Source organism: Akebia trifoliata, chromosome 9 (genome assembly GCF_017979445.1).
Source record: "Akebia trifoliata isolate Shusen 1 chromosome 9, ASM1797944v1, whole genome shotgun sequence".
Lineage (NCBI taxonomy): Eukaryota > Viridiplantae > Streptophyta > Magnoliopsida > Ranunculales > Lardizabalaceae > Akebia > Akebia trifoliata.
Genome location: NC_141383.1, coordinates 8,465,172 through 8,477,891, shown reverse-complemented (window position 1 = coordinate 8,477,891; position 12,720 = coordinate 8,465,172). Strand labels below are relative to the sequence as shown.

General features: G+C 36.8%; 1 protein-coding gene across 1 annotated transcript in view; it reads right to left on the bottom strand.

The window, feature by feature from the left end:
- Nucleotides 1-892: 892 nt before the first annotated feature.
- The window catches only part of LOC147394245 (multicopper oxidase LPR1-like), a 34,411-nt gene continuing 22,583 nt past the window's right edge, over nt 893-12,720 (bottom strand). Inside the window, exons 2-3 of the mRNA XM_086454142.1 lie at nt 2,911-4,368; nt 893-1,351 (exon numbers count right to left, since the gene is read on the bottom strand). Coding sequence (XP_086310268.1) covers nt 1,298-1,351; nt 2,911-4,368 — 1,512 coding nt within the window. The 3' untranslated portion in view covers nt 893-1,297. The remainder of the gene's footprint in view (nt 1,352-2,910; nt 4,369-12,720) is intronic.

Here is a 12,720-nt window from a genome sequence, read left to right as displayed (position 1 = left end):
TTTGGATTTTCTTAGAGGATGAACTTCAAAGTAAAAGGTTAAAGAGTTAAAGAGTTTAGAGGTTAAAGCCAAATATTTGAAATGTTGAGTGTGCTTTTGGGGGAGTGATGTTACTGAAATTTTGATGCATAGAAGGTGTAGATGTTGGCTAAACTTTTCAACTGAGTGAAAAAGTATAAGAGAACTCAAAATTGTGTTTTACAGAAGTGTTTTGCTTCAACCAACCATGGTTTGATTAACCATGGGTTGGTTCAGTTAACAACACATGGCATGGGTTGAGGTAAGGCCACCATGTCTTAAGGAAGGCATGCCTTGTGACACTCGAGGGATTATGTGTTAACAAGACACTTAAGTTTACCCTAGGTTACCACATCTCCATCTAATGAATTCAGACTTTGATCAAACTCGGTTGATCTAGGTGATTTCGGAATTCTACTTCAAAACCCTTTATCGAGTTCGTTTCTCGTCGGATTCTGACATGCGTATAGTCCATCTAGATTAATTCTTCGAGATCTATCCAATGGTATTATCGGTATCCCAAAATTCTATTTTCTTCTATACCTTGTCCAAAAGACATATTCCCACTTGTATCAATTTTCTATCTATCTTTCGACAATACTTGTCTTATTTAGTTGTTACACAACTCTTATGTTACTTTTAGACTTATTAATTTAATGTTTTAATATCTATGGTCTCATGTGTCTTAATGGAGATTTTCACGAAATACACGATGACTCGACGGGGTCATCACACTTGCCTTTTGAGTAAAGTAAATTTTATTTGTTTGAAAGGAGTCTTACGACATCAACACCAAAAAAATCATCAAACAAATTCCTATATTTTATGAAATGGACTTCTTTTTTATTTATAAATTGGAGAAATTACCGTAAGATTTTTATAATTTTGTAAAAAAAGAAATCCTATGCTTTATCTGTCACCATATTATTACATCACCGTATTCTTACATCTATTATGTCTCTACAACCAACAATATTTATCTAAAGAGTCGTGCTGGAGAGACTTTAAATTTTACATTGATTCACACTTTGCTGACGTAGAGGTGTGCATGGAACCATAGATGCTTTTCACATGTATCTCGATGAAAAGCATCTATATGTTTCGTACACACATCCACATCAGCAAAGCAAGGTGTGAATCGATGTAAATTTTAAAGTTACACCAGTATTATTCTTATAAAAAAATACACACTTCAGTAGTAAAAGCTCATACACAATTGTAGTATTGATTGCCTAACATGGACCCTCCATACCATGTTTAGGCTGTCCCACACACATGATCAAGAGATGAATTTCAAGGGCCTCATCATAACATTGTCTTCATGATCCAAGATCTGCAAAGAGAATAAAATTTGTTATGCACTTCCATATTCCAAGTTATAGACAAAGCTTTTGATAGTTTTGAATGGCCCAGGCTTGATCTAATCATGAGCCTTCTCCCATATTAGGGTCAGCTAAGTGACTCATGGTCCTATATTGGGTTTCCGTTCACTCTTTTAAAACCTTCAAGGAGTTATAATTGGTCTCAGTTGAAATTCTCAAAACTATTTCCATCAACTTTACTTTCTCTTACCTTATCCCCTATTGGAGTCACTCCTATTTTTATGATTTTACCTTTCCTATAGTTTCAACTCATACTTGTTATGCTCAATTTATTATAATGATCCTTCTTGATCATCCAAAAAAGTACCTCCAATTTAACCATGAAGATTTGATTCCATGAAAACGACTAGAAAATGAAATTGCATAATTGGGTCCAGAGCCCACGTCGATGCCGATTCATCAATGGGCTACTTACTACAACTCGTGAGCTTCGCTGTTTTCTTTGAAAGCATAAAATGTAACAATGTTTTAAAACTCAGAAAATTAGATTCAATTTGACTTTTCCAAGTCGAGTCAACTTGACGAGTTGGAGAGTTTCTTAGTCAAACCCGGTCAAGTTTCTACCAAGAGAACAAATTGATTCCAACAAAAAATTTTAAGAAAAATTACTTAAAAGTCCCTGTAAAGGGATTTATTTTTAAGTAATCCCTAAGTGTTGTGCAGTAACATGATACGATATTTAGTAAATATTTTATTTCTTAATGGTACCTCATTATTTTTGTATTTACCATCGAGTTCACTAATTTTTATTTATTGTCTAACTCAATATTTTTTTTATTTAGAAAAGTCAAGGGTTGATTTTGAAAATGGACTTTATGTGATTCACTGATTTTCAACCTGGCCCGATCAAGTTACCAACTTAACTCGTCCAAGTTTCTGAGTTGCCTCGACAAGTTGAGCTTGAGAGTTTAGTGACTGAGTCACTTCATAATCCAATCGATTTGACTCAGTAAAATTTAAATTTAACCCACCCCACCCCAACCCACACCACAAGTTTTAATAAGGGTAATTTAGTAAAAGGAAAATGCTGCAGTAACATTAAATTGTACAGTGATTCCCACATCGCTGATGTGAATATATGTATGAAATCACAAATGCTTTTTATCGAGATACGAGTGAAAAAGCATTTATGCTTAGGTGTACACTTAAATGTAACAATCGATGTACCTTTCAATGTTAGTCCACCACGACTCTTTAGAAATGATCCAGCTACATGTTAGCATATTAAGTTTACCCCTACTAAATGCAAGATTAACATTGAAGTTTTTTTTTTTTTTTTTTAAATATAAATTTAATTTATTAAAATAAAATCTTAATAAAATAAAAAATTTAGAGTTAATTCATAAAAAGTAAGTGAAACTTTGGATCAACGGTAAAGCTAATCTTGCATTTTTCGGGAGTAAATCTAATATCATAAATTTTGTGGGGATTACTAAATTGCCCTTTTAATAATTATTATACTATATGTGAAAGTAGCACTAATCGAACGACTTTGAGAGTTGAAACTTACATGGCAGTGGTACACATAACCGGGCTCCGTAGTTGCATCGAACGGATAGGATGCATTAGAGTGGATGAAAGAGAATCTGACTAGTATTTTGGTTGAGAAACCGGGTCTCATCTTGAACACGTTTTTCCACCCCCGCTCGTGTGCTGGAACCGCAATCTGTTTACCACGTGCGTACTTGCTTATGTGGCACTTGATCGCGTCGTTCATCTTCATCATGCATTCTCGAAACTCGTCTACGTTTATTAGCTCCGTTTGATCCAGTGCTACAAACAAACCTAAATGAATGTGCAATGGGTGATTATCCTTCGTTAGATTAATCACATTCCACACTTCTGTGGTCCCAGTCTTAGGTGTCTCTGTTACTGGTTCGTCGTACGATTTCCCGTTCAAGTACAGATGAGTTGGCTCATCAATGTTGCTCTTGTACTCATACATCGCTATGTATCGCGACTTAGAAACAGTGGACATATCTGGTTCAGCATACTTGATCAATCTAGTAGGAACATGCCACGTGTCAGTCTCTCGTTCTCTCTTGATGAAAAACTTCATGACTTTTCCGTTGACTTCGTCAACAGAATCTCCGTCTGGGAAGGGATAAGGAGCATCATTGGCTAAGATTGCCTCGTCAGATGTTGATAAGGAGAAATCAACAATTACGTCAGCAATCTCTGATGGAGAGAGTAATAGCTTATTAAGGACGACTGGTCTTGCAAGGTAAGCCGAATCAGCTGCCACGTGGATGAATTTCATGCCGTTGGTGAAAAAGAATCTGAAGAATCTTGCGTTGCCAGCATTGAGGATCCGAAACCTGTACTTCCTACGGCGTACCGTCATCCTAGGCCAAGCTTTACCATTAACTATGATAACGTTACCAAAATACTCCGGTTGCCATTGTGGGTGTAATGTGGGGTTATTTCCAGTGGAGTTCATGTATATGGAGCCATCGTTGCGAAAGCTACGATCGAAGATGATCAGAGGATGATCAAACTCATCACCATGTGGGAGCCCAAGTGGGCCCTCGACTTCAGGTTGACGAATGATATAAGCACCCAATAGACCAGTTAGAAGGTTGACACGTGTCAGACCCATGGTGTGGTCGTGGTACCAAAGGTTACCTGGGTGTTGTACATTGTGATAGTGGTACGTTTTCTTGGTCCATGTGGGGCCTCTCTCTTTGAAACCAGCTGTAAACCAAGAATTAGGGTTCCCATCACTCTCTGGCTCGTGGATGCCCCCATGAAGGTGAACTACAGTTGGGATGCCTTTATTTGTTGAAGGTATGGCAGTTGGGATGGTTGGGTCCCACGGTAGGATATGTTGTGAAGGGAGGTGATTTCGCCACGTCACATAGGTGCTGACACCATGCTTGGCTTCGATAGTTGGACCTGGTACTGTGGCAGTTTTCTTGGAAGAACCGTAGGCGAAAACTTGTGTTGGAGGGAGGTCTCTGTGGAATTTCTGCAATATTTAAGATAAGATAAGATTGTAGAAGCAAATTAGATCCGTAGATTAACAATACTTTGACCACATTCAAAAGAAAATAGTTGTTAAACATGACTTTGGAGTATAGTTTTGTTAAACTATCATCTGCAAATTGGTCATTTGACTATTTCTCTAATATTATTGATTTTATTTAATGTTAAGTCATGTGGTCTGTTATTTTATCCTAATCCTTAGGAGGTTTTTTTTATTTGTTTAGAGTTTCCTAGTCATAAGGTTGTATCTCCAGTAGTGGGGAATGTGTTTTTAAGGTCCTACTTTTACGAAATAGTGGTTGAGTTCTTTTATCAAATCAGTTAGTTGTACAACCTATATTTAGGCCACTCTCAGTATGAATAAAGAATAGATTTTTGCTCTGTTTATCTTAAAAGTTCAGCAACCAACAGTGGTATCAGAGCTTGGTTAAAGTTAGAAGAGTGGGTACCAAAACACAGAGAGAGAGTTCGTGAGACAAATAGTCATATAGCAGCAGCTTTTCTTTGTTTTTTTTTTCTTTCAACAACAAAGAACAAAATAAAAACCATGGCATCTGACAACTTTGTGCAACTTGTAATCCCACGTTTTGATGGTCACTATGATCATTGGAGCATGCTAATGGAAAATCTCTTGAGGTCTAAAAAGTATTGGCAGATTGTTGAGAATGAAGTAGTATAACCAGTAACAGGAATGGCAATTACAACACAGAAAGCAGAGTTAGAAGGGCAGCGGTTGAAGGATCTTAGGGTCAAGAACTACCTCTTTCAAGCAACTGATCGTTCTATCTTAGAAACTATTCTTGGCAAAGAAACTTCCAAGCAGATTTCGGATTCTATGAAGAAAAAGTACCAGGGATCAATAAGGACAAAAAGGCAATAACTTCAAGCACTCCGATCCGAGTTCGAAATGTTTCGAATGAAGTTGGGAGAGTTAGTTTCTGATTTTTTCTCACGAACAATGGCAATCATTAATAAAATGCGGATTCATGGCGAGAAGATGGAGGATGTAACTGTTATTGAGAAAATTCTTCGGTCAATGACGCTGAAATTTAATTATGTCGTTTGTTCTATTGAGGAATCGAAAGATCTTGATGAACTATCACATGATGAGTTGCAAGGATCTCTATTGGTTTATGAACAGAATATTATCCAGGAAGACAAGGATGAGCAGGTTCTAAAGGTTTCAACTAACCACAATACTTGGACAACCAATAGATCAGCAGATCGGGGTAGAGGCATAGTCCGGGGAGCTAGGAATGGAGGTAGAAGGAAAGGTAGACGAGGCAATTTTAGAGCTGATGAAGATCAATCAGATTTTCAAAATAGAGGCAGAGGCCGAAATCAACAATTTGACAAATCTAAGGTAGAGTGATTTAGATGCCATAAATTCGGTCATTATCATTCTGAATGTTATACAAAATTGTAAATCGACAAAGAAAAAGGAGAGAAATCGAATTTTGCAGAAAAGAAAGAAGTTGAATCCTTGTTGATGGCTACTCAAGTCGATGAACAACCTCAGGAAGAAGTGTGGTATGTGGATACAGGCTGCAGTAACCACATGTGTGGAAGTAAGTCTTCTTTTTGTTCTCTAAATGAAGGCTTTCGTTCTATAGTGAGTTTTGGTGATTATTTCACTGTAAATGTAATGGGAAAAGGCAACATTAACATTAAAACCAAGAATGGTTTTGTAGAAACAATTTCCAATATTTTTTTTGTTCCTGACTTGAAAAGTAATTTGTTAAGTGCTGGTCAATTGCAAGAAAAAGGTTATGTAATAACTATTCAAAATGGTGTTTGTGAGATATATGATCCCTCTAGAGGAGCTATTGTTATTTTTCAAATGAGTTCAAACAGGTTGTTTCCATTAAAGAATGAAAGTGCCCAATCTTGTTTAAAACCTGAAGTGAAAGACTTGTCATGGCTCTAGCATTTACGCTATGGTCACTTGAATTTTGGTGAATTAAAAACTCTCCAATAAAAGAATATGGTGACAAGACTCCCTCAAATTGTCGTTCCGTCTCAAGTTTGTGAAGAATGCGTTATTGGCAAACAACATTGTTCTCAATTTCCTCAAGGAAAGTCATAGAGAGCAAAGAAAGTCCTGGAGCTGGCTCATTCTGACATTTGCGGTCCGATTAATCCAACTTCTAATGGGGGTAAAAGATATATAATTATCTTCATTGATGATTATAGTAGAAAAACTTGGGTTTCTTTTTTGCAGGAGAAATCCTAAGCTTTTAGTACATTCAAAAGCTTCAAGGGACATGTTGAAAAAGAAACAGGGAGATCCATCAAAATTCTTCGAACTGATCGTTGAAGAGAATATTGTTCAAAATAATTTGAACATTTTTGTGATAATCAAGGCATACGAAGAGAACTTACAGCTGCTTATACACCACAACAGAATGGTGTATCGAAGAGAAAAAATAGAACCATCCTCAACATGGTGAGAAGTTTGCTGGCAAAGGGCAAAATTCCAAAGAATTTTTGGCCGAAGGCAATGAATTGGAGTGTTCATGTGTTGAACAGAAGTCCTACATTTTCTGTTCAAAACATGACACCAGAGGAGGCTTGGAGTAGACGAAAACCAGATGTAGATCATTTCAAAATTTTTGGTTGCATCGCCTACGCACATGTCCCAGATGAAAAAAAGGAAAAAAAAAACTCGATGATAAGGGGGGAAAGTGTGTTTTTCTCGGTGTAAGTGAAGTGTCCAAAGCCTATAAACTGTTCAATCCACTTACTAAGAAGATTGTGACCAGCAGAGATGTCATTTTTGACGAGGAGAACACTTGGAATTGGAATGGGCAGCAGCTTACTTCAGTCATTTTTTATAGTGAAACTGAAGAAGAAGGGGAGCAACTACTACAACAACAATTTCCAGCAACTTCTATACCTGAAATTCCACCAAGTGAAGTTCCAACAACGGTCGAAACTTCACCACCACCAATAGTAGCTATTGATGCAGCAGTTGAATCTTGTATTCGTCGTATTCGGAAGAGGCCCTCATGGATGACAGATTATGAGGTAACTGGAATTGACCCAATTGAAGTTTCAATCACTTACTTTGCTTTATTTTCATATTGTGATCCCACAATCTTTGAAGATGCTGTCAAAGAACTAAAATGGCAAAAGGCTATGAATGAAGAAATTATAGCCATTGAAAGGAATAATACATGGGAGTTGACAGAACTTCCAAAGGGACAGAAGACGATTAGTTTTAAGTGGGTATACAAGACGAAGCTGAAGGAGAATGGTGAAGTTGACAAATACAAAACACACCTAGTAGCAAAAGGTTACAAGCAAGAGTTTGGTGTCGACTACAAAGAAGTATTTGCTCTTATTGCAAGACACGACACAATCAGATTGATGATTGCATTGGCAGCTCAAAACTCATGGCCCATTTTTCAAATGGACGTGAGATCGGCATTTTTACATGGAGAGTTACAAGAAGAGGTATTTATTGATCAACCTCCTGGTTATGTGAAATTAGACAGTGAGCATAAAGTTTATAAATTGAAAATGGCTCTATATGGACTAAAACAAGCACCTAGAACTTGGTATAGTCGTATAGATGCTTATTTTTTGAAGAAAGGTTTTCAAAAATGCCCATATGAGCATACTCTTTATATAAAAATTGGAGTTGGAAGAAAAAGGCTCATGGTATGCTTGTATGTAGATGATTTGATTTATACAGGAAATGATTGGGCCATGTTTAAAACATTTAAGGAATCTATGATGCTTGAGTTTGATAAGTCTGACCTTAGTAAGATGCGTTATTTTCTTGGCATAGAAGTAGTGCAATCAACCACTAGAATTTTTATTTTTGAAAAAAAATATGCCCAAGAAATTTTAGATAGATTTCAAATGAAGAATTGCAATCCTATCACCACTCCAGTTGAAAAGGGTTTGAAGCTTGTCATGGATCCACCAGGGAGAAGATTTGATAGTATTCTTTATAAGCAAATTGTTGGGAGCTTAATGTACTTGACAGCAACAAGGCCTGATACAATGCAAGCAGTGAGTCTCATTAGTAGGTACATGGAGAATCCAAAAGAAATCCACCTTCTAGCTGTGAAGAGGATTCTTAGATACTTGCATGGAACTACTGATTTTGGCCTTTTCTATAAAAAAGGTCAAAAATCAGATTTGTTTGGATATACAGACAGTGATTACGCTGGTGATTTGGATGATAGAAGAAGCACAACTGGATATGTGTTTATGTTAGGGTCTGCAGCTGTTTCATGGTCATCAAGGAAGCAATCAATAGTTACATTGTCAACAACTGAGGCTAAGTTTGTAGCAGCCACTTCTAGTGCTTGTCAAGCATTATGGTTGAGAAAAATTCTTGAGAAACTTCAGTTCAAGCAACCAGGATCTACTCAAATCTTTTGTGATAACAGTTCAGCTATTAACCTCTCAAAGAATCTTGTTTTTATGGAAGATGCAAGCACATAGATGTGCGATATCACTTCTTACGTGATCTCACGAAGGATGGAGTTATTGATCATCTTTACTACAGAAATGAAGACCAAGTTGCTGACATTTTTACTAAACCCCTCAAATTGGATAGTTTTCTTAAGTTGAGGGAATTACTTGGAGTTTGTACTCTGGAGGATGCAATTTGAGCTAAGGTTATTGCAGAATTGTTAAACTGAATATTTGCAAATGTTCAGTTTAAGGGAAGGTGTTAAAGTATCATCTGCAAATTGGTCGTTTGACTAAGTCTCTATTATTATTGGTTTTATTTAATGTTGAGTCATGTGGTCTGTTATTTTGTCCTTAGGAGGTTGTTTTTTATTTGTTTAGAGTTTCTTGATCATAAGGTTGTAACTCCAGTAGTGGGGAATGTGTTTTTAAGGTCCTACTTCTACGAAATAGTGGTTGAGTTCTTTTATCAAATCAGTTAGTTGTACAACCTATATTTAGGCCACTCTCAGTATGAATAAAGAATAGATTTTTGCTCTGTTTATCTTAAAAGTTCAGCAGCCAACAAGTTTTAATACTTTTGACTTAACTTCGATAGCCACTAAGACGAGTCGAAAACTAGCGAGTTAGGTATTATTGTTGACTAGTTGACTCAGAATAATGGACGATTTGAATCAACAAGTTGAAACAAACGAGTCACGAGGTTGAATCAACTCGAATTTCAAATGAGCCAAGTTGACAAGTTGAGTTTTGAGTTGACTCGACAATTTTATAGATTTTCTTTTAGAGTTTACAATTACTTTATCATAATAGTCCTTTTTGGGCTTAGAATTCCTTCTTAAACGTTTACTGTCGACTAAGATTAACTATGGTTGCTTTTTAAACTGAAAGAAAGAAAGATTAAATCAAGCCGCTCGGTTACTTTTATCTTTTCAAAGTAGTAATTGAAGTATGAGTAGGGATCCAGAATCGTGTCCCGCTCCCATTTTATTTTTTTATTTTCCTTTTTTTGTCATGTGACATATATATATGTGGGGTCCCGTTCGGCACCCAACCATTTACCCAACAATTTGCCCAATCATTTTTGTCTTACATGGGTTCGAAGTTTTGGAATGGGGTGATTTTTGGTGAGAGTGATCTCTATGGTGAGGAGATCATCCTCACCAAAAATCAGCCCATTCCAAAACTTCTAACCCCATGCTTACAAGTTGAAAAATCGTGGACCGTCCATTTTTTGTAAATCATTTGTGATGGGGTTAGAAGTTTTAGAATGGGCTGATTTTTGGTAAGGATGATCTCCTCACCATAGAGATCATCCTCACCAAAAATCAGCCCATTCCAAAACTTCTAACCCATGTAAGACAAAAATGGTTGGGTGCTGAACATTTCCCATATATGTATTTCTTTATGACCTACTGACCGTATAGATATGTGGTCCATCTCTTGGTGAATCTGCATACAAAAGATCAGTTTGACTGGTGATATGCATCCATTAATAATAGTATTATTTTAAGAATGATTTTTAATTGTTTTGATTTAAACTCTTTTTCAAGAGTTTAGATTTAGCGGAGACAAGTTATCAAACTTAATGATTTTTTTTTTTGCGTACGTTTACCAAGGGATGGACCACATATCCATGCAGTCAATGGATCTCCAAAAATGCCACATACCATAAAATGAGCTGCCACTTGAACTTGATTACAAACAGGACAATGTTTGCAATCTCTACTCTTGAATTATTTAGAACTAAGTAAGTGGTGTGGATACGTGTTTTCGCGATTACGATAGCCACATCTACTAAGGTTTGGAGTCGCCACCATTCATATTGTAAGTGGGTGTGAATTATCACCCGATGTACATTTTTGAAAAATTACCATTTTTGACATTTAGTGAATCTCGATAGATAAGGTATCAATCCAACTTTGAGATTCGGGGTAAGCGGCTCGATTGGAGAAAATGGAGGTGTTAGGCACCCTTTTCTCCCCGCCAAATGGCGGTAACCTCAACTTAATCCGGTCATTTCGATTAACAAGTGAAAAAAATAAAGTGTCACGTGTTGTGCATTTGTACCCTAAGTAGGGATTCATTTTTGGCTTTATTATAGGATCATCCCATTGAAGGGGATGCTCCTTATATACCTTTGCCTTGAGGACCAAATATGATTTGAAAAAATATTAGCTAAGGTTGAGGGTCCATTCTCATGAATTGAGAAGGAACCTCATACCAATGGCCTCAAAAATAGTTTGGGGGTTTAAAATTGATTTTGTTTTAAAAGGAATTACAACCCTTATACTTTCGATTGGACCAAAGTTTGATCTATCGGAGATAAAGTAGGGGGAGCATTCATCCTAAGTCCATCTAAAATAAAATAAAAAGAGGAGGGGATAATAGAAGAGGGAGGAGGAGAGGGTAGAGAGAGAGAAGGGGGGTATTTTGTTGCACCCACCTTGAAGCTTCAATCTTTCTTTTCTTCTTCTTCTTCAATGTCTTCTAAGATCCTTAGTAGTTTTGAAAAATGTTACTTTTTTGTGTAATTGAAGGAGTAGAGAAGAGATGATGAGAGAATTAAGTGGAATGTAATATTTCTTTGTGAGATTTGGGAGGATTTTTTTGAGTCGAAGTTGATAACCATTTTTGAAAAAAGGAAAAATGTATTTATAGATGTTGAGGGGTTACTTTAAGGAAATAATGGGATAAAGTATGGGAAGGTAGAGAATGTCACATGTTTTAAAGGTGGGGGATATGAAATTAGGAGTTGGGAAAGGGGTAATTATGTAATGGAGGTAAATGGGTTGTGTTTTGATCCAAATGATTTGAATCTTACCTAAACCATTTGCGTGGAGTGTTTGGTGAGGTAAGATGATGGGTGTTTAAGAGGGTGGTTGATTGATTGAGTGGTGTTTGATTTAATAGAATGGAAGGTGTAAGATGGTGGTTGGGATGGTAAAGAAGATGGTGACATGTGGCAAGATATGTGGAAATTAGGGGTTTAAACTTAATTGATGGGAGAGAATAAGTGTTTGACTTAAGAGGAGGGGCATAGGTTTAAGTTGTAGATATGGGTTTATAGGAAATGATGATGATAGATTAGGGGGAGGTATGATGATGGTAGGTTAGGGGGAGGTGTGGGTTGGAGGTGTGGGTTGGAGGTGTTTGATTTGAGATAATAGGGGTTAGGAAATTATGAGGATAGATTAGGGGAGGTATGGGTTGGAGGTATTTGATTTAAGAGAATAGGTTAGGAAATTATGAGGATAGGTTAGGGGAGGGTGTGGGTTGATGTGATTTTTTAGAGAAAATGTGATATGTGTAGTTAATTTTTTAGAGAAAAGTGATGAGGGAGGTGAGAGGGGGTGATGACATGTGCCATCATTGGATGATAAAAAAGTGATTGGTTGATGTGGGTTGTGATTTATGGGTTAGGGTTGTGAGTTAGATATGAATTGAATATGTGTTTGGGCTTAAGGGTATTGGACTTGGGTTTTAGAAAAAATTTTGGATTTTAGGAGTTGGTTGGGAGTTGCCTTGGAAATGGTTATGAGGGTTTAGGTTGGTTTTAGATTTTAGGTGATGTGGGATCAAGTTTATGTTAGGGGGGAAGGTGAGAAATTGATTTTGGAGGATTGAGGGTTTATGAGCCATAGATGGGCCTAAGTTTTTACAGATTTGGAGATGGAACGGTGAGGGTAGAGGAAGTGATAGGTGTCCCAAGTCTCACATTTTTAGTTTTATCCATTTTTTTTCTAGATTTTGAAATTATTGGGTTAATCAAAATGTCACGTGTTGGCAAATCAGGCTTTTTAGGCTAGTTGGTGAACTTTATCAAAAATTTGACATTTTTGATTTAGGAAGCGGAGCAACGAATATTGGGAAAATGTAGGGTAGGTCGAGTCCTTTTGATGGGCCT